Below are 27,701 nucleotides of genomic sequence, written 5' to 3'. Positions count from 1 at the left end.
AGCTCAGCGAGGCCGCGCAGATACACACGGTGAGTGTGGCGCACTGTACACAACCAGCTGAGCGGCGTGGACACGCGGAGGCGGCGGCGGCGCAGTGCCTGCGCGAGTGGCGCCGCCTGCCGCGCGTGGTGTCGCACGCGCACCTGCCGCTCCTGCGCGCCGCGCAGCAGCTCATGGAGCTCAGCGAGGCCGCGCAGATACACACGGTGAGTGTGGCGCACTGTACACAACCAGCTGAGCGGCGTGGACACGCGGAGGCGGCGGCGGCGCAGTGCCTGCGCGAGTGGCGCCGCCTGCCGCGCGTGGTGTCGCACGCGCACCTGCCGCTCCTGCGCGCCGCGCAGCAGCTCATGGAGCTCAGCGAGGCCGCGCAGATACACACGGTGAGTGTAGCGCACTGTACACAACCAGCTGAGCGGCGTGGACACGCGGAGGCGGCGGCGGCGCAGTGCCTGCGCGAGTGGCGCCGCCTGCCGCGCGTGGTGTCGCACGCGCACCTGCCGCTCCTGCGCGCCGCGCAGCAGCTCATGGAGCTCAGCGAGGCCGCGCAGATACACACGGTGAGTGTGGCGCACTGTACACAACCAGCTGAGCGGCGTGGACACGCGGAGGCGGCGGCGGCGCAGTGCCTGCGCGAGTGGCGCCGCCTGCCGCGCGTGGTGTCGCACGCGCACCTGCCGCTCCTGCGCGCCGCGCAGCAGCTCATGGAGCTCAGCGAGGCCGCGCAGATACACACGGTGAGTGTGGCGCACTGTACACAACCAGCTGAGCGGCGTGGACACGCGGAGGCGGCGGCGGCGCAGTGCCTGCGCGAGTGGCGCCGCCTGCCGCGCGTGGTGTCGCACGCGCACCTGCCGCTCCTGCGCGCCGCGCAGCAGCTCATGGAGCTCAGCGAGGCCGCGCAGATACACACGGTGAGTGTAGCGCACTGTACACAAACAGTTAAAAACTGACCTCTTGTGTACTTGTAAAAAGGGCGATATTGCAACAAAAATGTAGTCTAATGTGATATCATCTGTACGTATAGCTACAGTCAGCGTCAAAAGTTTGTTACACCTAAAAAGTTGACAACATAAACTTGTAACAAAGACGCGTTGCGAACTTTTTGGCTACGAGTGTCACGAACTATTTGTTTCTGACTGTACCTCGTTGTCCTCCGTAGCAACAAAAGCTGCGCAAGTGAGCCGCATTGTACGCAACGCGGCTAATGTGTGTGCTGCACTATACACTGCACTGTGTGAGTGTAGTTAATACTATTTCGAGACTCAGACGCGCTTTTTACAGTGTCTTCGCGCTAGTGTGGTCATTACTCAGGAAATATTTACCAAACTGAGAATATGAAAAACCATTAAAATTAACTTCCATTGCAGATTTACGTACTCTCTACTCTTACTCTTTCTTGATATGTTTTTCACAATGGGGGCATTTCACGCGAAGCGGACAGCGAAAATCAAGTCAGGTTTTGGATTTTGTTCATATTTGGATTAAATGTACTGCTATATGACCTGAATGGATGTGCATCATTATAATTTTTTTATGAAGCTTAGTTTATTTTTTATGAGCGGTCAAAAAATTGCTAAAATTTTAGGAACAGATTTTTCAGAGGCTATTACTGTTATTATTACATTTGATTAAAAATAAACTAACTATTGGACTTTTGAGAATAAATAACTGTGTTTCTTACTGTTTACTACAAATTTGAAATTTCTTATTTGTTCACATAGAAAACCGGAAGTAAAGTTTTAAAATCAAATTTTACAAAACTTCGGTATTTTTTAAATTTTTTATTTTTATTTTAAAATATACCTAGTAGTCTATAAATAACATGTGTAAAGTTGTAGAATGGAGTCTGTATTGGTTTTTGATTTAGACGCAGTACAGTGCGAGCGCGCCGCAACGAGCGCCATACTGGCTATCGACATTTGGCTACTGTATAAAAATTATTTGTTCGAAAATAACTGAAACGTTAATATTGTTGCATGCATACTCTTGAACAATTATAATTTTGACTCGGCGAACTTTGTACCGCCTAAAAACAATGATTGTTGGCATTGAGATGGTATTACGTCGCAGACCACCCACAACTTATTGGATGATATTCTTAAAACATTACCCTTCTTTTTGGGTAGTCGGGATATGTTAGTCCAGGGTGCCAGCTATCTCTATGCCAAATATCATTAAAATCTGATCAGCCGTTCTTTGTTTTATACATAAAACAAAGTCGTGTTAGTTACACGATTTATAAGTCAAGAATGGCTGGGCAGATTTTGATGAAATTTGATATGGAGGTAGCTAGCCAACTACCTAAAAAAGAGGAATAATATTTTTAGTGTATTATTCAATAAGATGTGGATAGTCCGCGACGTAATACGCACCATCTCAATGCCAACAGTCATTGTCTGTTAGACGGTACGAAGTTCGCCGAGTCAAAATTATAATTGTTTAAGAGTATGCATGCAACAATATTAACGTTTCAGTTATTTTTGAACAAATAATTTTTATACAGTAGCCAAATGTCGATAGCCAGTATGGCGCTCATTGCGGCGCGCTCGCACTGTACTGCGTCTAAATCAAAAACCAATACAGACTCCATTCTACAACTTTACACATGTTATTTATAGACTACTAGGTATATTTTAAAATAAAAATAAAAAATTTAAAAAATACCGAAGTTTTGTAAAATTCGATTTTAAAACTTTACTTCCGGTTTTCTATGTGAACAAATAAGAAATTTCAAATTTGTAGTAAACAGTAAGAAACACAGTTATTTATTCTCAAAAGTCCAATAGTTAGTTTATTTTTAATCAAATGTAATAATAGCAGTAATAGTCTCTGAAAAATCTGTTCCTAAAATTTTAGCAATTTTTTGAACGCTCATAAAAAATAAACTAAGCTTCATAAAAAAATTATAATGATGCACATCCATTCAGGTCATATAGCAGTACATTTAATCCAAATATGAACAAAATCCAAAACCTGACTTGATTTTCGCTGTCCGCTTCGCGTGAAATGCCCCAATGGTGTGTTGAAATATTTTGTGATTATGGTCATACGCCTTATTAATCGTATGTCATTTGTTCTCAGGGCCTCCTACACAGCCGCCCCACGTCTCTACACGACATGAAAGCAATAGTGAAGACATGGCGCAACCGTCTGCCCGTCGTGGCGGACCCGCTGTCGCACTGGGGCGCCATTTTTACGTGGCGCCAGCACCACTATCAGTTCATCGCTTCCCACTACGACTCGCAGACAGAACACGGGTCTAATCATAGTATGTTGGGGGTCCACGCGAGTGCACAGGTAAGGGATTATAAGTGAGCTTCATAAAAGCATTGGTATTGATTCCCTTGCTACAAAACGTTCTGTCATAAGTGAGTTTAAAACTTGCAGAGTAAATAGCTGTGGCAAGCCAACTTCTGCAAGATTTACACAGTAGTGATAGCTTGCGGTAGTCAACTTCTGCAAGTTTTACACAGTAGTGATAGCTTGCGGAAGTCAACTTCTGCAAGTTTTACACAGTAGTGATAGCTTGCGGAAGTCAACTTCTGCAAGTTTTATTGCTAGTAAAACTCGCTTTATGTTAATTGGTCTGAGTTAATCACATGTTTTGTTTCAGGCGATTATTCATTTCGCGAAGATAGCAAGAAAACACAACTTATCGGGCGTATGCCTCGATTCCCTCCATCGTATCTACACCATACCTAGCGTCCCTATCGTGGACTGCTTCCAGAAGATTCGGCAGCAAGTGAAATGCCACATTCAGATGTCCTGGACCGAAGGAAAGGAAGAGTTGCAGGAGGGCTTGGACATGATTGAGTCAACGAACTTCAAATACTTCACGAAAGAAATGACAGCGGAGTTTTACGCGTTCAAGGGGTTATTGTTGGCTCAATTGGGTCGGTCAGAGGACGCTAATAAAGCGTTTGCAGCGGCCGTCCAACTACACGATACTCTGGTCAAGGCGTGGGCTCTTTGGGGTGACTATTTGGAGCAGATATTCATCAGGGACCCGCGCCAGACAACTGTGGGCGTTTCGGCCATGACTTGCTTCTTGCACGCTTGCAGGCACCAGAACGAATCTAAATCGCGCAAGTATTGTGCGAAGGTAAGAAACGTTTGAGTGATTTTTCGTTTTTTTTTCATTACTTTTGTTGTTTTGTCTTGTTTCACTGAAAAAACTATTTTCGGACTTTCTTTTAGAAGTTTTCCTCTTTTCACTTAATCTTTATAGCAAAATTGAAAGACTATTATTATTATGTATATTGTTGTGTTTTACTATCGTTTCTATCACTCAAAAAAGCTACTATTTAACCCATTTTTATTGCATTTTTATCATGAGACAACAGTTAACCAGGATCCATTTTCCAGGTATTGTGGATGTTAAGTTTCGACGACGAAAAGAACAGTCTCGCTGAGGCACTAGACAAGTATTCTGTGGGCGTGCCGCCCGTACAGTGGCTGCCCTGGATCCCGCAGTTGCTCGCATGTCTCGTGCAGTACGATGGAAACGTGATACTGAACTTGCTAAGCCATGTACGTAGACTTATTGCTACATTGTGTTTTATGACTTGTTATTTTAGAGTCAGATTCGCCTGGCAACAAAAGGTATGTGCTTACAGGTAGATTTCATGTATTGGGACTAAGGGCCTGTGGCCGCGTTTTTTAAGCGCGGTGTGCACAGGCCCTAAGAAAGTGAACGCGTAGCGAACTTAGTAGCGCGATAATTTGAACAAAGCTGTCGCATGCTCTAATAATATTTGTGTCAGCGGATTATTGCTAAATTGTGGTTGCATTGGACTCAATAAGGAGTCATGGTGATCTATTTGTGTATTCATTTATTTTTTCATATTTTTTTTGAATAATGAACTAATCTCAAAATTTTTCTTGCTCCAGGTTGGCAGATTGTATCCTCAGGCAGTTTACTTCCCCATAAGAACGTTATACCTAACGCTTAAAATCGAACAACGTGAAAGACACAAGACCGCAGAAAACATAGCGGCGCACTTACCACATCAAACCACCACCTCAACCGTAAGTAATATTACATAAGTGCTATTTTGAAATAAAAATGTTTATTCTGAGGTGCCGTCGACTGTGATTCGATTCAGCTGTGCATAAATTATGCTATATTTCAAATTAATTAACGTGTTTTAGATCTTCAGCTCACATTTATTGCTGAATACTTTGTTACGGCTTCATAAAGCCTTGTTTATGGCTTCAATTAGTTCTATAAAAGCGGTCACCGCAAAGTAAACCGCAACCACTTATTAAAGCTTCTCTATAAATTAAAAGCTATAAAAAGCAGCTAAAATACAAGAGCAACTTAATTAGCTTGTCCGTGTTTTACGATCATCATTGTTAATAATCAGGAACTGATTTTATGAATTTTCATTTCGGTGAAAGTTGCTTTATTTTGTGCACAATAAATAGTAATTGGTCGAAGTAGTTCAAATATCAAATTATTTACTTGATTACAGAATTCGCCTTACGAAATACCTAAATTATTGATGACTTGCATCAAACAAGTCGTCGTTTGTCCGCTATATGCTTATCCGAAATATAACCCTATGTAATAAACAAAAGGTTAAACTAAGAGATAGTTCTCAACATGTTTTTACAAGGTGGTAAACAGGCTCTATCTTGTTCTTAAAGTTTTGTAGTTTATCTGTTCGATACCTGTGATTTCCCAATGGGTCTTTACAAGCGTTGAAATGTGTTCTGTCTCGTTCTTAATCGGTACGTGTGATTTCCCGATGGGTCTTTACAAGCGTTGAAATGTGTTCTGTCTCGTTCTTAATCGTACCAGGGTACCAGCAAGTCGTTCTTTACTGGTACAGTCAGCGTCAAATAGTGACACCCAAAGTAGCCAATAAGTTCGCAACACGCCTTTGTTACAATTGGAATAAGGTTCTTTTATCTACTTTTTGGTCACTTTGGATGTCACGAAGTATTTGACGCTTACTGTATGTGTGACCAAACTTGTCTTCACCAGGGTACCAGCAAGGTGAGTGAGGCAGCATCTTCGTCGAGCGGCGGCTCCACGGGCAGCGAGACGGGCTCCATCAAGGCCACGCTGCCCATGTGGCGCTGCTCGAAGATAATGCAGTTGCAGAGGGAGATACACCCCACCGTGCTCTCGTCGCTAGAGGGCATTGTAGATCAGGTGAGTGTTAAGTGCCAGATAGCTAGAAATTAAGTTTATTTTTGTATCTATGTAAAACAAGAACTAGGCAAAGCATTTTGACTTCCGTATTTATCGCGGTCTCTGTGGCTAGAGAGACAGATATGTAATGCGGAAAATACTTTTTAGGAGTAGGCCCACTAGTTTTTTCTGACAAAATTAGCGACCCACATTAATGGTCCCACAAAAGGTGACAAAGCGCTGGCGTAACCTGTGTCTTGTGTTTGAACTATTTCTTTTTTATCTCTGTGGTGATCTGTCTAATCGTTGGGGGAGGCCTATGTTCAGTACTGGACGTCCTATTTCTGTGTCAAATCATTAGGGGAGGCCTAATTCAGCAGTAGACGGCCTATGGCTGAAATGATTATGATAATGATGATCTGTCTATAAACCTCTTTGTCATGTCACGACGTAAGCACGCGTGCTTATAACACTTCAAGTCAACTTAGCATCTCCAAATAATGCGCTTCCCCGCCCGCTACCTACCGCTCTCGCCCTCGATACAATTAGGTTGCTTTTTAGACGCTTTATCGCCGTGACGTCATGAAGCAGGCAGCTTCTACGGATTGTGACATGCTCTACGTGTATAGTCTGGTCCGTGAGCACGTAGAATTTTGTCCAATGACCCCAAGCTACCCATCCTTATCGCTCGCGCGTAAATATGTTGATGTCGCGTTCGCACTTACTGCGGGCGCCCGTCGCACAGTCGCGACAGCAATATAATTACGCGCGAGCGATAAAGATGGGTAGCTTGGGGTCATTGGACAAAATTCTACGTGCTCACGGATCAGACTATACTATTGTGAATGTATACTTGAACAAGCACCCTTCCCCAGATGGTATGGTTCCGCGAGAACTGGTACGAGGAGGTGCTTCGACAGCTGCGTGCGGGCCTGGCCAAGTGCCACGTGGTGGCGTTCCACCACCGCGCCGCCGTTGCCGACGCTACCGTCACGCCGCACACGCTCAACTTCATCAAGAAGGTCGTGTCCACGTTCGGCATCGGCATCGGAATTAGTGAGTTTCAATTTAGAATTGATGCGAATATTGTTTTTATTGGTGTAAGGCTTGGACTACATGCATTATCTATCTTCTATCTATCTATCTATATAAATAAAAATGAATTGATGTTCGTTAGTCTGATTAAAACTCGAGAACGGCTGGGCCGATTGAGCTGATTTTGGTTTTAAAATGTTTGTCGTAGTCCAGGGTAGGTCTAAACGGTGAGCAAATACGCGCGCGATATTGTTTTTCTGTGACAGACAAAAAACCACGCGGGCAAAGCCGCGGGCGGAAAGCTTGTTTAGAATAAAAATCACATTGAAAGAAAAATAAATTTATTTTTCGTACTTGTATAGCGCTGATTGAAAAGGGAACAATATGCAGTGAAAGTCCCTGATAATTTGGCAAATGAGCAACCTATATTGTGATGATCAATAATGAATTACAGATGAATCAATTTGTTACTAAATATGTTTAACATCTAAATCATATTTACACATTCTGATTACAAAAAATTCTTTATTCTGATCAAAAGTACCTAGATTTCAGATAAATGTGGATTGAATGCACGACGCTAAAGGATTAAATAAGTTAAATATTTCGAAGATTACAATCTTTAATTAAATATGCCGTATAATTTTAAAGATCCCGAATGCATGTATTCCAAGCCTAATTATTGCTAGATGTAAAGATTTTAAATTGTTGTTTTTAAATTGTTGTTTTCATGTGTCTTTTTTTGAGAATTTTATGATCTGATCTTACTACTTTCTCAACACATTTTCTACAACACTACCCTAAAAAGTAAAGCTTATTGTTATTCATACATTTCTCAAGTCACCCCATTTCATTTTGACTTTAATTTAAAAATATTGAAACTTGACCTTGATATTGAGTTGATGCAAAATCTCGACATGTAATCCGATGAAAAATAATCATGAAAACCCCCGCAAAATCATCTACAGCAGCTGTCATAGCTGCTATGATATTATTCTTATTGAAATATGTATAATAAAAATTAGCGGTACTATGGTTAGATTTTGGGATTCGACATCCAGAATAAAATCATTGGTTTCCAAAGAGACTTCGACCATCTCATATGGAAAAGACAGAAAACGGATTAAAATGCTTAAAATATCAAAGTCACCCTTGTCGAGATTATGCATCCATATTGTGTAAAAAGAACTTCGATAAATACTGTTTTAAAAGAGTAAGAAGTGTGTCATGTATGTAAAGTGTAAGTATAACTTTTTTGAAGGGTTTTGGTTTTAGTTATGGTTTTGGAAAGTAAACTTTGGTAGATATAAGTACTAACATAGATTTAGAAGCTGTGCGATTATTAATACGTGTGTTTTTTGCAGGTTACAATCTAACTTGTAACTTACTAACAAAATAGTCTGCCGTGTGCGAGCGCTATTACATATAGACACTCCATTTTGTATGTCTACAGAAAGTGTTTCAAGTTCTGTAAGTGGTGCATTCTCTTCAGCTGCATCGGAGAGCCTGGCTCGCCGCGCTCAGGCCACTGTGCAGGACCCCGTCTTCCAGAAGATGAAGACCCAGTTCACCGCCGACTTCGACTTTTCACAACCCAATGCCATGAAATTACAAAATCTCATACAAAAACTAAGGAAATGGGTCAAGATTCTAGAGGCAAAAACAAAAGTTCTCCCCAAGTAAGTAATCCCAAGATTCGCTACTAGCGTATCTTGCGAATAAGGTAAATGATGAAGCTTTATACCTATCATCGTTTGTGCTGTTCTTCACTAACATAGACAGTTTGGGAGTAGATAACTTTCACTCATTTCACTAACCCGAAAAGTATAATTTATTTTAAGCCATTTCTAATTTAATGATGAATTTACAGGTCATTCCTCATAGAAGAAAAGTGCCGATTCCTGTCTAACTTCAGCTTAAAAACGGCCGAAGTGGAACTGCCGGGAGAGTTCCTACTCCCCAAGCATACGCACTATCACGTGAGGATCGCGCGATTCATGCCGCGAGTGGAGATCGTCCAGAAGCACAATACGTCCGCTCGGCGGCTGTACATTCGCGGGCACAATGGAAAGATATACCCGTACCTCGTGGTCAACGACTCGGGGCTCGGCGACGCTAGGAGGGAAGAGCGCGTCCTGCAGTTGCTCAGGATGCTCAACCACTACCTGGGCAAACAAAAGGAGACTTCCAGAAGATTCCTGCACTTCACCGTACCGCGTGTCGTGTCCGTGTCACCGCAGATGCGCCTCGTAGAAGACAACCCCAGCTCGATATCCCTACTAGATATTTATCGCACGGAATGTGTGAACAGGTATGTTGACGTCACAGATCGAGATTCAAATTTCAAGAATGAGGATCTAAAGTTTTATGATTTTGATAAGGTATTTTCAAGTTTTTGTTATTCATGCCGCTATTCTTCACTCACTAGCGATCACTCATTACTTAGCCTTCTGCAATAAGAAGTCACCAATAAGCTCACACATTATTTCCTTTTTCTTAGATAGGTAATAGTTTTAGATTTAGAAGTAGAAAGCAACGCTCTCTTTAAATACTGCAAAACCATTCAGATAGATAGTCTCAATCTCTCTTAGGCTGCCATCTACAGAGACATGAATACATTTTCTAGAACCATTTGTGAACTGTTATTATTCTGCAGGGGCGTGGAGTATGACGCGCCAGTCGCGCGCTACTACGAGCGTTTGGCCGCGGTGCAGGCTCGCGGCACGCAGGCCTCACATCAAGTGCTACGAGACATCCTACGGGAGGTAAGACAACGAGCATAATTATTACAATCATCATCATTTAAGCTTTAGGACGTTCCTTACCCAACCCCATAGTGACAAGATCTTTTGGATGTCACAAATTAGCGTTATTTTAGCAAATGCCTTATAAGTCGGTATATTGAAGAGTTAGCGTGTGTGTAGAAAAAACACTGATCTAACGGAGTGCAAAGCATACCTCATAATCCCCTAACATGACATAGTCCCATACAAAATTTTACAGCAAATAGGGATATGCTACGATTTCTTTGCCAGTTGATTTTACTCGCACTCTACTCAAAATCTACATAACTTTTCCGTTCTGTTTTGATACCTAGTATTCACACCGTAATAAATACTCATGAAGATATCGAGATAGGCAAATGTCTAGTCATCATGTTTATAGCATGAAGTGGACTTTTTGTGATCTCATGCTTGTTTATGGTTTAACCAAATAGGAATACACTCTTACACTCATAAACATGTATTAAAGCACATGTTTGTGCAACTAAATACATTGTTAGTGTGCTCATAAAATAACTAACCCTATATCTGCATCTTCCTATCTATAAAAAAAAGTCTTTGGCTATTGCAAGATTGTGATTGATGTTAATATTATGAAGTGGTTGTTTATTTTTCAACAAATTTTAATTTTATATTAGTTATAGCCCCAAAATTACGTCCGATTTACTGAAAGCGATGTACAAATTGAAATTAACTGAAATGCATGCATGCATCGAACTAATTCAGTTTGATGAGACTTTTATTTATTGCTATGAAGTGTCACGTATTGTCGTGTATAATGTCCATAAATAATAATGAAAACTTTCTTTCCTATTAGAGTCAAGTAATAAATCCCAACTTCCCAACTAATATTATAAATGCGAAAGTAACTCTGTCTGTCTGTCTGTCTGTTACGCTTTCCCGCTTAAACCTCGCAACCGATTTTGATGAAATTTGGCATAGAGATAGTTTGAGTCCCGGGAAAGAACATAGGATAGTTTTTATCCCGGTTTTTGAAACAGGGACGCGCGCGATAAAGTTTTTCTGTGACAGACAAAATTCCACGCGGGCGAAGCCGCGGGCGGAAAGCTAGTAGATATTTATAAATTATGTAACTTTGTTAAACGACAATTATATTGAAACGTACATATTGAATAAAGAATGCTAATCAACCAATCACTATGATTTATAATCAGTATCTGAGTATTACACGTTTCTCGTCTGTGCCAGAGCTGACAATGATTGTATACAGTCATGTTGTAAGTATTACTTAGTGGCGTGTCTTTACATTACGATAAGACTGAGAATTTTCTCTTCTCAAATACATTTTTTAAACTTACCTAAACTAATAGTGCATAATGTTTTGAAACAGCGAAAATATGTTTTGATGACCATTACTGAAAGAGCTAGTGCTTATAACTTAACACTGAGTGATTTATGTGGTCTAACCGTGAGAGATGCACACGGATTTTGAATTACCAATTTTTCTTGGACTTGTCTAAGATGTCAAGTGACTCGTCAATACATTGGAACTGCCTTGCAGTTTGACGAGCCTTCCTAAATTCCTACAGCCCTAGCTCTGCTCTAAGCTAACCAACCCTGATTTAGAAAATAATATTTTTTTAAATCCCAAAACAGGTGCAAGCGACTTGGTGCGCGAAGCTCTGCTCTAATCTAACCAGCCCTGATTTAGAAAATAAAAATCTTTTTAAATTCCAAAACAGGTGCAAGCGACAATGGTCCCTAAAGGCATGGTGCGTGAGTGGGCGGCGGCGACCTTTGCCGCGCCCACCGACTACTGGACGTTCCGCAAGATGCTGACGCTGCAACTGTCCCTGGCCAGCTTCGCCGAGTACGTGCTGCATCTGACGCGGCTCAACCCTGACATGATGTATGTCCATCAAGACTCGGGGCTCCTCAACGTGTCTTACTTCAAGTTTGACGTCGACGATACTACAGGTAAATTGGTTTTCAATTTATATGCTGTGGACTGTAGGTATAGTCTACGGCACATCAGTCTTATTTAATGTTACACAAAAATGTACATTACATTAGCAAAAATGCACAGTCTTTAGCTCTTTTGGTTTTGTCTGTGTTGTCGGCAATTCATGTGAAAGATGATGTCTTGTTGAGTAAAATCTTAACTATTGTAGTTTCTAGCAAAAATCTTTAGCTAAGACATTCTCCACTTTTTACCAATACTGTACAGACATTAAAATGCAAATGAAAGAATTTTAAACAGAATAAAATGTCAGCAAATTCGTGAGCCCATATCTATAATTTCCAGTCCAGAGCTCGCAAATCATATTAGAATCGGTTTATTTTTATATTTTAATGGCATGACCTCGCTTGTGTCTGATATCATAATGGTTTCTACCGTTAAACTTATTGTTTGCTCGTTAGTTACTAGTTTATCGCGACTTGATAAGTCTCTGGGTATAATAAACTTTAACATTTTTATTAATGAATATTTATTTATTTATATTAGGGAAACAAACAATTTTCATATACAGACAAATAATCACACAAAAAATAGGACAGAACTCAGCAAACATTATAGTTTTACATTGTCAATTTCAATAACAATGTGTGTTTTAATTATCTTTATTAATAAAATAAAAATTGATCACAGTACAAACGACAGCGTTTAAAATCAGTAAAATATAGGGAGCACATTTGTTACTGAAAAATATGTAATACATAAATATCTAAATTCTAATTATGCAAGTGTATTGATTCTGAAACGCTTAATTGAAATCATTTACTGATCGATCAGTTGGGTTTTATTCAATTAAACCGTAGTCCGTACTGAGATTTTCTGCCAACGGATTTTTAGTGCTTTTTTATGCAGAACAAGGCTGGTATTTGATAACAATCCCACCTGATGTTAAGTGAGATGCAGTCTAGGATGTACATAATTGCCCAGCAAATGCCTATTCCCTCTCACTGTGAAGATTCCTTGTACGTTCTACTTTATCATGGGGCAGAAATTGACCAAGGTTTATTTACAGGAGAACTCGACGGGAACCGGCCGGTGCCGTTCCGCCTGACGCCGAACATATCTGAGCTGCTGACCTCCATCGGCATCACTGGTCCACTCACGGCTTCGGCCATCTCAGTGGCCAGATGTCTAGTCACACCCAACTTCAAGGTAATTATCATCCACTGAACTAGGCCGATGGGGCAGCAAGGTTCTGGAGTGGAGGCCACGTACCGGAAAGCGCAGCGTAGGATGTCCACCCACAACCTCATAGGTAGCAGGAAGGCGTTGGATGCAGGCCACTATCAACCTATGCTCAGCAGTGGACGTCCTATGGTTGAAATGATGATGATGATGAACTAAAGTCAACGAATTGGTTACAACCGGCTATTATGGAAATCATTGGGGAGGGTCTATGTTCAGCAGTAGACGTCCTATGATTGAAATGATGATGATGAACTAAGTCGACAAATTAATTAATGTAAATCAGATATGTATAATGTAAAAAGAAACAGACTGTGCTTCAGAAAGTATTGCTGATTTATGGTTGATGATTCATTTGCAAGATCTCTAAGCTCTCCAGCTACAGTTTTCGATTTGACGTGAGACTAAAAAGTTTTTCTTTGCAGATCCAATCGATACTCCGGACAATATTACGAGACGAGATGATGACCGGATACAGAAAGCGGTTGGAGGACAAAACAGGGATGCCCACTGCTGGCACGTCCACCGAAAACAAGCCCATGGAGATGGACAACGATACGCTCATAAACATGGTGAACAAAGCCGTCACGCAGATTATGAACAGACTGAACTCTCTTGCCACGTTCGACGGCCCCGACAGCAAGGTGGCAACCCTGGTCACTGCCGCCAACAGCCACGACAACCTCTGCCGAATGGACCCTGCGTGGCACCCCTGGCTCTAAACATAAGTTCCTCCACTTGGAAGTGTCCACGTTAGTATTATTTTATTTTATTATTAGCGACGTCGATAAAGGACTCTTTTCATGACATATAACTGAGTGATGCGGATGTGTAACATATAATTTTACGTGACATTTATGTTTAATAATAAGAGTAATTAAGGAACACAATAATAGGTATTTTAATATCATGACGACGCGCGCCACCATTTTGATGTTTAGTGGACTGAGATAATGATATATGATATGTGTACTAGGTAAGTATTTGTGATAAAAAAACATGCGAAAGCTAAAATAGTGAATGGTGTCCCGCGTCTCATGATATCGATCTGTACCGAAATGATTCTCGTATAAATTAGGCCTAGACTACGTCCACGTCCACTAAAATGTACTGAAAGTGTAAAGGGCATCGGATAATGTGATTGTACTGAAGATTAAAATTTAATAATGATCCGTGTTGTTTCATTTTGGCATGAATTTCGTAATCGTGGTCGTTAATCGCGCGCGGTGACGCATTCCTAGCGGGTAGGTGCATGTGCAACGCGAAAGACTTCTAAATAAATAGACATACTATGCAGAAAAAAATTTGTGTCACATTGTGAGCATGCGCTGATCAATTAAGATAACTTGAAATCCGTTAACAAAAAGCTCCCAAAAATAACGATAAGATTTTTGGGAGCTTTTTGTTAACGGATTTCCAGTTATCTTAATTGATCGGCGCATGCTCAATGTGGCACAAATTTTATTCTATTTTTTATTAACGGCTTTATAGGTCTTGTAGACGTTATTAGTTTGTTGAAGGTTGTAGCTTCGCGGACCTTGCAACTCATAAGCTCCTCTTGCTTGCTCGTAATCTACTAAATGAGGTAGTGATAGCAATCGCAACTTTAGTGTGCAATATATCAGTTCAGGATAGCATGTCTAGTGGTACATGAAGTGTTTGCTTGCGCATGAGTGACAGCGGCGCTCGCGTCGCGCAGGTGAAAGTCCCGCGCCCCGCCCCCCGCCGCGCCAATCTCACTCGATCGCTAGAGATAGTAAAACTGATTTCATCACGCTAACAATGGGAAAGAAAGTGCAATAATTGTAGGATAGTGCAGGAACTGTTTGCGTATTCAGCCGGGCTCTGTAACAATGCGGGTTCGACGCTTTAATGCCATGGTTTCATTCATTCGTTTTATTGTAATGCACCGGCGCTATTATATTTATTTTTATTATGATCGTCCGCTCGGAGTAATGATACCTGTGAGTTGTGAGCCTCACATGAGCATACCTGGCACGAATGTTATTAAATTATATCTTGACTATAAACCAACCTATAAGAACTAGTTCCTTGACTGTAAATTGCATACATGGACGGTGGTATACAGGGTGACAACGAGATCGAACGCACCTTACTTGTTTCGAGCACGAATATGATTTAGCTGTTATTAAAATGGCAGCATGTCTATATTCAAATACCCTCTAATATAAAAATGTCTGGTTTATCCAACGACCTTGTACTACAATTTATTTATTCAAATCGCACCCCCTTTTCAACCCTTCGCAACAAAACAGAACAGTCCTCTCAGTTTACATGTGAAAATCTATACGAGTCTTGTTATTTTCCTTTTTTAATTCATTGTTTTATTAATTTATTTCTGTTAATGAAACGTTTAAATTATCATTCTGCATAATGTAATATGATATTTAGTCACTACCAAAATGATAGCATAAATCATACAGGGTGTCGTCTACCCGAAAACAACATCTCGGTTTAATTAATGATCCTGTTAAAAATGTAAATGGGCGATCAGAGGCAGATGTGGCGTTTGAGTAAATTATGGGTACAGCGACGTGTCACCGAGGTCCTCTGGGGCGGCGGAGGAGGCTGGAGGCTGGCGTCGGGCGCCGGCGGCGTCTGGTTGCTAGGCGGCGGGGGGCGGGGGCCAGGGCGGGCGCGCGCCGCTGCCCCGCTCGCTCCAGTCCGCTCCGCGGCGTCGACTGATGCGCCGGCCTGTCGCACGTGCCCTCTCCGTAACGTCAAGTGTCCGACCTCTGTAACCGACCGTTTATGACATTCGACAACCCCGCCCTGGTGCATTTTCTCGAGTTGCATTTCTATCAGTGCCAGGAGTGCGTCGTCCGCAAACTTTCCGTTCCGGCGGCGGTGGCTCCCCCCGCGTTTATTTATGTTGTCGTTTTGGTGTGGTGAATATTTGTGTTTGTACGGACGATAACCGTATTATCTGTGCGATCGGAGTCGAGTGGATATTTTTAACGAGCGACGCCTTTTTCGCGAAGGTGAGTGAAACGTACGATTCGGCGAATGTTGATCCGCGGATGGGACGTTCGATTCGCCGCGACGTGGCGGCCGTCTCGTCGATACGCTCCGGAATGTCGTGAGCGGTGTGTGTGTCACGATCGCTTGCAAAAATCAAAAATTTGATTTTATTTGAGCCTCAATTTGTACTATTCTTATTTGGAGGGTATCTGTAAAACGGCCGCCAAGTTCGGTGAAATTTATTTTTCTTTTGTGTTGATAACTTTGAGATGACGTCATCCAATCCAAACAGTTTTTTCTAGGAATGCCAAGTATGTTTTAGGGAGTATTTGATGTGCATCCGAAATTCTAGTAAGAATCTTATTAGATTCGGTCCTATCCCACTACATCATATGGTGGACGGAAACGAGTGGATAAGAAAACAGAGGAGAGCGGGCGTCGGCGCGGGGCGGTGCGCGGCCGGTCGACCGACCGCATTCCATATGGAATGCCGGATTATACGCAATGTCAGTGTGACTCGGGTTTGTACCATCTCAGCTAGGACGCTGGCCATTGCACATTTGCAACGATTCTAATTGCAATTGACGTTCTTCACTGTAAACTCGTAGAACGAACGGTTACCTAATTGGAGCCTTGATGGGCTTGACAGCGCAAGTCTGGAGCCTTTAACACCCACACTTTGATATATTTAGACATCGTCAATTAAAGGCTGAATCACGCTAGCTGATTTTCATAGTATAATCGATGAATTCTATAGCTTTCTCCATATCTTACCCCCAGCAATTGTTTTTTATTTTTACTGAGAGAAAGGTATCTGTGTTATCAAATCATTCATTTGGAAGCTATATGATAGCAAAAAATAATCTAGAGATTAGTGTGACGCAAGTTGTTGGACAACAAAAGATAACGGTGTTTGTCATTCAAAATCTTAATATAAAACGAAACTACCGTCAAATACGGGTGCAGTTTCAAATCCAATCGGTAAACGTCAATTGGATTTTCCTGGTAATGTTAGGGTACTTTTATAAAGTTTTTCTCGCTATTGCTTTTTTCCGTTTAGTTTGAATATTAGGTAAAACCCAGATACCTTCCTTTCTTGGAAATCTTTGCTGCCTTCAGAATTTTTTATCTCTGCTTCAAGTAATAAATCAATAGCAATTTCTGTACTTAACAAAAAATATCACGGAAAGTGATACGAGTTTAAGGTTGATTAAAACTAAAACTTACACGTGTACGGAAACTTTCTCGCAAGCTTTTGACTTGGCGCGGTTGTTTACACACAAAATTTTACCTCAAAGATAACTTTTGTCGTCAAAGTAAATAACTACTTGTAGGTTCATACAAAACTATGTACGTTTCCACAATTCATCGCCCGTTTAGGGCCCGTAATCTGTACGGTCCCTATCTCGGTGACATTATAGTGATCTGGAGTGGCGTATAATGAGCTCGATAGTGCGTGCTATATTTCGACACGCGTCCGTCGCCGTTTCCGCTCTGTGACCCACAATTTTACGTCTAACTTTTAGGTGTAACTAAACCTACAGATTTTTTTTATTGCCTTAACGAAAACTGTTCAAATTAACATCACTGGCATACTTAACAACTTTTTTATTTTAGTTCTACCCCCTAAACAAACTAATAATGTTGTTTTACTATCGTCTAATATGTAAATTGCATTCGTACAATCCGTTAACGTTGGTTCATTCATTACTGCCGTGTTACTCTAATTACCTTGGTAGTATTCATTAATATGGATGTTTTTAGGGTTCCGTACCTCAAAAGGAAAAAACGGAACCCTTATAGGATCACTTTGTTGTCCGTCCGTCCGTCTGTCAAGACCCTTTTTCTCAGGAACGCGTGGAGGTATGAAGCTGAAATTTATATCAATTACTCAGGTCTACTGTCCCTTGAAGCTGTGAAAAAATCAAACTTCTAAGCCAACGCAATCAAAAGATACAGCCGTTTATGCCGCAAATTTTCGACACTAGCAAGGGAATCAAAACCTACAGGGTGCTTCCCGTGAACTCAGAATCTTGAAATTTGGTACGAAGCAACGTCTTATAGCATAGATAAAGGAAAAATTACGAAAACCATAAATTTTTAGTTACATCACATAATATATATTTTTTTAATAATTTTAAACTTACTACCCATTTCCTCATAAACGCGTAGAGGTATTAAATTGAAATTCATACCAAATACTCAGGTTTATAATACCTTTAAGCTGTAACAAAATCAAACTTCTATGTCAACGCAATCAAAAGAAACAGCAATTTAAGCTGCATATTTTGAAACTCGCAAGTACTCGCAAGGGAATCAAAACCTAAAGGGTACTTCCAGTCGACCTAGAATCTTGAAATTTGGCATGAAGCAACGTTTTATAGCACACATAAAGGAAAAATTCCGAAAACCTTAAATTTTTAGTTACATTACAAAATATATATTTTTTAATAAATATAAACTTATTACTTTTTTCCTCATAAACGCGTAGAGCTATCAAGTTGAAATTCATATCAAATACTATAAAATAAAGGATTACTTAAACGATAAAGAGATCTTTGTCTTAAATTTATGCTCCTCCATCTTTCCCCATTGTAATGTTATGAATTTCATTTTGCAATAAAAATACCATAGTTATGACTCGATTGTCGTAATGAACGAACTTAGTAAACCTTGCAGGTTTGTACGGAACCCTCGGTGCGCGAGTCCGACTCGCACTTGGCCGGTTTTTATTTCTTGACACCCATTTCTGCTAATCAGAACGTCAACGAACTTTGTAGAATGCCTTGTAATGCATTCAAGTTACAATTACTCATCAATTAAGTAATTTTATATTCTAATTTCAGATTGGCAATAAGTTCTTTTCGTTCCGTACTTTTACGTTATGTTAGTTACTTTGTATGTAATACCACAGTAATACTTTGTAACAAATCGCTAGGTATTTAATGGATTCTTGATTGATTTTCTTTAAGCTCATTCTGAAGTTTAATCATTAGTTGTTGATAGAATTAACAACAATGTCAGAGATATGCTTGGCCCAATGAAAGAGCTGCGCGTGTCCCTGTTGTCATTCGGTGACCAAATTCATTTATCAGGCTGAGTCCGGGTCCCAGGTCAAATTTACACAATCTCTACGACCTTTAATCTCTTTTCAGATAGCTAAAGCGCGCTCCTTTGTGTTGCTTCTAAGAAATGGTGTCATTATCTAACCATATTTGTTTTATTTACAGTAGTTACGATAAAGTCATTGGTTTAATCATTGTGATGATGCCCCACACAAGATCATTCTAATTTTGTTGTTCCAAATATCTTGACCGTTGCATCACTCGGGAATTCGTGTACGGTCTCGCTACGGGGGCCTTATCTGACGGTTTGAGGGTATTTTTACAATATATTTTATGTAAAAGGTTCTCTCGTTCGCGTCAATAGAAACTACGATTTTTTCTAATAAATATAGTCCAATAACATTGACACCGAGTATCTAGTGATTTGAATAAATTCATCACAGATTGCAAAGTAATTTTAAGCTCTGATAGAGTCGATTTTTATCATACTGCATTTTCAAAATTGATCGTTTCTATTGGAAATATTTGCCGCATCAATTTTAAAATTATTTTACTGCCAGAAAGCTGCACAGTTTCAATTGTTGTAGTAAAAATGTTCGCGTGCGCAGTATCTGGCTAATGTTAGTTTCGCATTAATAAACAAAAACATTACAGATTCCAGTTAAAAGTAAACGTTGGTAACTTATTTGAAAAATTAAAATTAAGACAAAAAGAAGTTGCACCGCGATTTAACGCGCTTTGTAGGTATGCCAGAACTCGCATCCACCCGCCATGATACAGCATCCTTGACATATTATTGTGGCTACGACATTCTACTTTTTATTTTCTGATGCAAAATGTCAGATGCAAGTAGCATTTAATTTTGTTTTACGCGGACTGGTTTTAGAAGTTGATGCATGAATATGTTTCTAATTAGATTAACGGCTTCAATTTTGCTACAATTATAATAAAGATAAAAAAATATATGTATGTAGCTATAGCTTGCGAGTCCAGCAGACGCCTTTCATTTCACAAGATGAAGTTCCATCAGCTCCAATGAATACTCATCCCAAATTGAATCACATTCAATTACCAAGTAAATCGTTTAGGATGTCAGCTGCGCACTAGTGACTCGACGTGTACTTGCGACTTCCATCATCATATCTGATGTATTTTATTAATGTAATAACAAAGACAAAACAATGACTGTAAACTTGTACGGTTAGCGTTTGCTTCAGTACCATTAAATAGACCTTGCGTTAAATTTCGTAAAGTGAATGAAGAGTTGCTCATCTGCTACAATGATGAAATCTTCGAGGGATATAATCGCATTCCGCGGTGAGCCTCCCCTCTCTCCGGCCTCTGTTGCATGTCGAGTGCCGAGTGCCGACGTCTCTGCATGGCTCTTAAGTGGGTTGCACTTAAATACCTCTCCGTTGCAGATCGTCGACGCTATATCAATATCATTCAGAAGTTTCTATAGTCTATTCTCAAACGTTTTACCCGGTGATGTCGCGAAACGATAATAGGTACTGGAAAGCTATTAAGAAAATCTCATTAGTCCCTGCAGCGTCACTTTGTTGTCGTTGATGTCTTTAGTATAGAACAGTGCTCCGGACGAAAAGGATCGGCGCTGGTGGTGGTTGCGAGGCTCTGGTAGGTGATGTGTAGGAGCTCCGCGGGTAACGGTTCCGCCGTGTTTGCAGAGGCACGGGCGTGGCCGTGTGTGCGTCCGCGCCGCTCACCCAAACACACAGGCGCAGAACGCTCACGGCGTAGCGCGGCCGTTGAACCGAATACTAGAGGAATTTCTCCAACGCCGCCACTTTGCTTGCAGGCGAAGAAGAAAATTAACGACAGGTGAACCGCGCGGCGTCTTAGGGAGCGACACTGATTTTATGCGCCGCGAACTCGTTTTTCTCAGGTAGTCGAGTTACGGCCGCTTCGATTTATTATTAGCGAAATAAATTACGCTGTGTTAGTGAACGTTTGAGGTGTTCGCAAGCGGCGATTTGTCGCAGACACGTGTGCTAGCGATCTCGCAATCGCCGGCATACCGGGCCAGGGCGCGGTCTGCCAATGGTGCTCGAATTGCGAATAAATTTGAGCTGACATAGTTGTATCATAAACTATACTCCAAGGGTTTCATAAAGATCGATACGTTCTTATAGCCGGTTGATGAACTGAGACTGAGATAGTTAAGTAGGTATATCGCTGACTTGATATTTAAGCTATTGCAGATATTCTGCTACTGCCCTTTGCAGGATTTAATTAACATCTAAGACCTAGGTGCTTCAAAAACTTTACTGCGATGCAATTTTATGAATACAATATACTTGTCAGTCTCACAGCCTTGTCGGTTACTTTAATAGTGATTCTATTACCTTTGCATCAAAGCTTCGTCGTCGTAACTTACTAATAAAAGATTGCATCACTCAGCGCTCACTTTTAGAGTTTCGAAAGTAGGTATGCATGAGTTGCACATTGCACAAACATCCGGCTCGATAGACCAGCGGAGGTCTAGGATGACAGTCGGCAGTTCGAACTATTCAATCGCTACAAAATCGCTTGATTTTCATTTTATTTACACGTGGAACCTACTTATGCATTAGCCATACATTTACAATGTCGTACGAGCTGTAACTGCGCTCAATATCAAAACCGGTTTCAGGGAATTGGTTATAAAGGAAACAAAATTAATCACACATTCCACAAATCGGTTCAGTGTGTGTAAGTGCTAGTCCCGACGTCGTTTGCGGACGTTTTATTGCAATACTTTCCGTACCATACTGGTTTGGATGCGAGTCGGATACTCATTACTGCGAACAAAAAGTTATTTAATGACAAAAGACTGACAGTGTTGCTCGAGTAGGTAGGTATGTTGCCGAGCGGGTTCGGGAAGGTCGGGCAGCGAAAGGAGCTTGCGGAGGGCGTGAGATAAAAAATGGTAAATCTAGGATAAAACCCTCGGCAGCAGTCGGCTGGTGGTGCGGCGGGCGAGTGAACGCGGCGACCTTGGGCCCGTGCCGGGCCGCGGACGTTCGTTGAACGCGCCGTCCCCCGCGCGGCACCACCCGCCACCACAACTCGTTTGCGACCCGATTACTCGAAAATTAAATTTAGAGTTAGACCAGTCTATGGAAAAAATGAAATTCAGAAGATGATTCACGCGCGCAGGCGGATCTTCCCCCGAGGTCTGTGGCTTAACCTCTACATAGAGCGCGTAAACAAAACACTGGCTAATTGCGTGAGCCACGCGCGTTTTACGTGAGCTCGTCACACTCGCATATCCTGAAACGTGTCTACGTTGTCTAAACACAAACATCGCGTTTGAAGTATATTTATAGTCGTTTCATTTTGGAAAAACGATATGCTTGTAGTTGCGTATCAAAAAGTTCTGTTAGACAAGTGTATTGCACATAAGTAAATAACTAGTAGACCACTACTACCATAATAAGCTAGCAATAACGTGACAAAACGTAGCCTGATGAATAATACAATATCTTGTTATCAATTAGTCACTTTGTAGAGCTAGAAAAAGTGTGCTATTGCTCGTAGCTGGATGTTTTATTTACTGTCATAATCCGTGACAAGAAAATAAATAAATACTCGTGATAAGTTCAAGCTTTAAGTTTAAAATAAGTTTTTCGAATGTATCCCGGCAAAATAACGAGATAAAACGACCTAGGTGGTAGATATTCCTTCAGCGTGAAAATGTTAACGGACAAAAACTACTCGTAGCAGGTAGTTAGTTATACATAATGTATAAATTACTTATTATACTTATAATAGTACTTATAATTAATTCACGACATAGGACTTTAGCAAAACAGTAGTTTGGTAGACATGCTCATAAGATGTAAGTACACAAAGTAAACTAAAGTCCGAATATTGTAGCTAGCTCTACCACAGAAATACTAATCTTGGTAACGTTGTATTGCTAAGGTCTTGCTCGACTCTACATTTATTTGATTTTACTTTCACTTAAATCACTTAATTCTGTCTATTTAAAATAATAGAACAATTTAATTTCTAAGATATTACCGTCATTAGCAAATACTCAGCAACAAGGTAGAGCCTTAGTAGCCCACCTAGTTCTGTTGCGTGAAGACAATCTAGAATTCTTGACACAAATGCCGTCATCAAATATACATTTACCCCTTACGGGATTCACGACCGCTAGGTTGCACTGGTTCATAATAAAATTCAGGTTCACCTCCATTAGATTGAGAACATAAATATGTTGTATCCAAGACAAGTCGCAAAATATCAAACTTTTCGGCGAACTAACCGACGCGAAGGCAAATAAAGCGGTGTGAAACAAAAGCCTTTTTCAAATTTCCATTGTGTGTACATAATAGTCTATAAAACGTTGCCAAAACAGGCACGTGATGTCTGGTATGGTTTTGCATTATTTTCACAAAGGCGGCCGTGGGGCCCGCCGGGCGGCCCGAGCGTTGACCGCGCTCCTGCGACACTGCGCCCGCGCCCTGTCGAAGATGGTGCGCGCAGATATTATGCTACGTACCTTGTGTTTAGATGGGAACATAGCTAAGTGTTGCTAATCAGCTCATTAGAATATATTTACTAGCTTTACCTGCCTGAAATTCAGTTTGGCACAGAAAAACCGACTTGAAAGTTGATTTGGTTAATATAAACTCAATATCGTTATAAATTATTGCTAATATTATGTTACCCTGATGTAACAATAACACTGTAAAGTTTTGTAAAAATTCTTTCAGTAGGTTTTTCATGAAAGAATAATAAACATTCATTCATCCTCACAAACTTTCACATTTATAATATTAGAAGGATAGGATAGAGTTAAAAGTAGCGATAATCGAATCAACTTTAGCCGTTGTCTTTCGTTCACAAACACTTCATATAGGAATATTGAAAACTCATTCATAAAGTCCTGAAAAGTAGAAATAATGCCCACTGAAAAGTCTCTAGCTGTATTAAAATTCAGTACCTACGTGCAAAGAATAAAGCCTTTCCACGCGTTTTCTGTTTACTAATCTTGCAACTGAGAACATTTATGACATCTTCTTCAGCGATTTGTCGTCGGCAGGTTCTTGTTTTAATCTTGTACCTTCCTTCACAGAAAAGTACGTTCATGTGTGCATACAAACAGGATTTCGGAGGATTTTCCTTGTTTTAAGGCGGTACGTGACAGGCTCTCGAGTTCTCGACACGCTCGGCGAGTCCGCGATAGGCAGCCGAGCTAATAACAAGAAGTATCTTGACTGTAAACTACACATCTGGTTATTGGCGGTATTTATAACAAGACAACAACAAAGTAATCAACATTTTTCCGTCTTGACTCTATCTTGAATATGTTACCAGCCAACAAAAGTGTAAAAATAAAATGCAACTTGATTTTTCCTTAACATTACCTATCGACTATAATTCGTATTCACATAGTACCTACCTAATTATGTTTTAGTGGTAGAGTTAAATTATTTATTTTTAAAACAATTAAATTGCTCTTATTGCACCATTTTAGCTTCAAGTGCAGTATATTTATTACACGTGCGTGATTTTTTATTTAATTATTACTGCTGTAGGTAATGCAATAGCGAAAATCGTTTTAGTAATGTAATAATTACTTACCAGTACCTGAAGAGGTTATAAATATTTTTTACAGCTTAATTACGCTTTCCAATATAGACTATAATAATAAACAACTTAGAACAACAATAGGAGATACTAAGGCATACTCGTAACACATTGCCGGGATAAGTATTCCTTTTGTCCAGGGCTCTTTGGATTGATACATAGGGTACCGAGATTCAGATTTAAGTAACCTAGTATCTCCTATACTTCTAATACTACATTGAATCTTTGAACATCATTTATATGACCACTCTACACATTTTTTAATTTTAATCTCTATCTCAAGTTTTCATGTGGTCTATAAATTATTTTAATTAAACAACAACGATCTCTTCTTTGCAACTTAGTAATGTTTTTCAATGTGCAAGGTTTAAACACGATGTCTATATGTCAGCGACATCAAAACATGCGTTTTTAGGATTCCGTCGTACACAAAGGGTACCAAATCCCAAAGCTTCGATGTCAAGTAGATCTTATGAACGTATAGCAAAGTAACACTAGAATTTTTTACACTGAAAAAAGTAGTAAAGATTTGACCCAACAAAGAAACTTGTGTTAAGTTATATTAATTTAAAGATTTAAAAAATATAATGTTAAAGTACTTTGCAGTGATACGGAACCCTTTGTGTGCGAATCAGACTCGCCCTTGACTGGTTTTTTGTTAGTTAAATAGCTTGTACACGGTTGCAGCTCCGATCTTGTAAGGTCAAACCGTCAAGCAACAGGATGACAACATCCGCTTTGCCTAAAGAATCAGACGTACCTACTTGATAGGATTGAAATACATTAATAATTCTAGCGTCTAACTGCTTACATTGTTTGTTAAATAGAACAACATTATGTAAACAGTAACAGTTGTTAACGGATTTAAAATAAACACCAATATTGTAACGAAGCTTTGATAGACAGCTGTCTTTAACTCTACGTGAAGGTTTTCTGGAAGAAACTGCTTAATTACTTAGTTGTTTGCTCAAAAGACAATCATCATAACCGCCTATGGAGTTAATTTGGCTTCTTATTATATTTGAAAGAACCGATTTCTTTTTTCTGTTTTATGTTACAATAAAAAGTAGATGTACCTTAAATAAATCCATAGTTTCAGTAGTAACTGTTTAGAAATAACGTAAAACTTAGTTATCCTTGACTAATGGCTGTATTCGGATCAATTTAAAATATAAATAACTAAGGTAAATTGCAATCAATAGTTCTATTAAGTTTATTTTTGTGCGGCGTTCTCTCTGAGTTGCGCAAGCGATTGATGCGTTACGTGGTTCACGGTGATTAAATAAGATTATCGTCAAATACAGAATTTTGTAATGTTTACTCAAGGCATTTAATTGGTTGCGTTTCCCTATATGACGAAAACCGTGACCACATCGCATTATTTGATTGTAGGCTGTTGGGTAACACTTTCTGATGTTAGAGGTCGGAAGTGATATGTCAAATAGCCACCTGTGCCAAATCGTAATACTTCATGCGTAAAGGGAACATATTTTGAATGTACAAATCCGATTAGGATACGAATTAGCACAAAATTTAATAATTTGAGGGAAAATGAGTCTTGTGCCTTTAAAAACAATCAACATTATGCAATTGACGACCCGCGAGGCGTGCCGGAGGGCAAGCTTGTTATCGCATCGCTGATAAGCCGTCCCAGATCGCGGGCACTTTCTTTTATCACCCGCCCGGTAACTCAAACCAACTGTCCCATCGCTGGCACGCTGCCACGTCATTCAGTGTTTTGTTAAAACTATCATGTACACCCAATCGTTTTTAAAATAAACCTGAGTCATGACGTTACGTCTTATTCACACGTAGCCTAGAAAACGTGGTTAATAAACTATTTTTAGATATAACATAGTCATTATTGTACTTTTTTGATAGTTTCATAATCGATTTACTATAATATTAGTCGAAAATACAGTCGCAGTTGATAGCCAACCTAAAACCAAGTAATAAATAAATGCAACTTAACGAATTAGCTCTACATTTAATCCTGTGTGAGCAAAAGCTTAGTTAGTTGCTTATTAAGTTGTTATCAACACCATGCGTGATAACGCGGCAATGCCACGCTTTATCGTTTTAGTAAGAAAACATTAAACATAAGTTACTCTTTCATTTTCTTAGATAATACAAACTAGGCTATTACTAACTACATGCTGGTATTAACTTAAAAGTCTCTATCTATCTTTAAAAACCTGTAATCATTTGTCGACTATCATAAATCAATATATAAGATTAAAACGTAATCAGACGAACCGTAAACCCATGGCTACGTGGTGAAAAACCTTTATAAGTTCAATCGCCCCGTGATAACGCGAGATGTAACAAGTGGTGCATCTAGGATGCGACCGGGGCCGATCGATACCCGGCGGAGGGGGCGCCCCCCGCGTCAGCTGAGCCCGGCCAGCCCCGCTCACGCCTGCGGAGTATAGTATGAGTACTATAACCTCAAAAAACTCACGTGAAAAACTGCTGAGCATCAAGAAAAACGCTCTTTTCACTTTCCTCGCATTCGCTGTTTACAACGCTGTTTTTTTAACTTTTACCTTTGTAGCATTACTTATGTTGTGAAAGATAACTGCTCTACACTACATATTACATTAGTATCCAATCCAAAGCTATAGTTAAAAATTCGAGAGTAGCTCTACCTGATTTAATTTTGATGAGTTTTGATATACAGTCTAATTGAACCTTAGAGAAAAACAGGCATGGAACTATAAGATATCTTAATATCTTCTGAAATTCTGAAAAAAAAGGAAAAAGTAGGTACTTCGGAACTGTTTTGAATTGGAATTTTAAAAAAAGGCTACTTTTGCTAAGAGTAAAGAATAATAATATCCATCTCATATTACTGACTGCATAAACTGTATCAAGACACGATGTAATGTAATAAATACTAAATATTATCAAGAAAAGCTGTTTACAGTAGCCAC

At 40.1% G+C, this 27,701-nt stretch overlaps 2 protein-coding genes across 2 annotated transcripts in view; both read left to right on the top strand.

The window, feature by feature from the left end:
• LOC135087975 (transcription-associated protein 1) overlaps positions 1–14,293 on the top strand; it is a 44,808-nt gene extending 30,515 nt beyond the window's left edge. Inside the window, exons 37-48 of the mRNA XM_063982846.1 lie at positions 3,085–3,300; positions 3,617–4,105; positions 4,369–4,533; positions 4,894–5,031; positions 5,993–6,163; positions 7,018–7,198; positions 8,631–8,856; positions 9,048–9,488; positions 9,834–9,942; positions 11,664–11,898; positions 12,951–13,090; positions 13,549–14,293. Of these exons, the coding sequence (XP_063838916.1) occupies positions 3,085–3,300; positions 3,617–4,105; positions 4,369–4,533; positions 4,894–5,031; positions 5,993–6,163; positions 7,018–7,198; positions 8,631–8,856; positions 9,048–9,488; positions 9,834–9,942; positions 11,664–11,898; positions 12,951–13,090; positions 13,549–13,845 (2,808 nt within the window). The 3' untranslated portion in view covers positions 13,846–14,293. The remainder of the gene's footprint in view (positions 1–3,084; positions 3,301–3,616; positions 4,106–4,368; positions 4,534–4,893; positions 5,032–5,992; positions 6,164–7,017; positions 7,199–8,630; positions 8,857–9,047; positions 9,489–9,833; positions 9,943–11,663; positions 11,899–12,950; positions 13,091–13,548) is intronic.
• Positions 14,294–15,813: 1,520 nt separating this feature from the next.
• Positions 15,814–27,701, top strand: part of LOC135088180 (fibronectin type-III domain-containing protein 3a) — a gene marked incomplete at its 3' end in the record, with an annotated part of 64,119 nt that continues 52,231 nt past the window's right edge. The window contains exon 1 of the mRNA XM_063983069.1: positions 15,814–16,125. The remainder of the gene's footprint in view (positions 16,126–27,701) is intronic.

Source organism: Ostrinia nubilalis, chromosome 3 (assembly GCF_963855985.1).
Source record: "Ostrinia nubilalis chromosome 3, ilOstNubi1.1, whole genome shotgun sequence".
Classification (NCBI taxonomy): Eukaryota; Metazoa; Arthropoda; class Insecta; order Lepidoptera; family Crambidae; genus Ostrinia; species Ostrinia nubilalis.
This window is presented reverse-complemented; position numbering and strand designations above follow the sequence as displayed.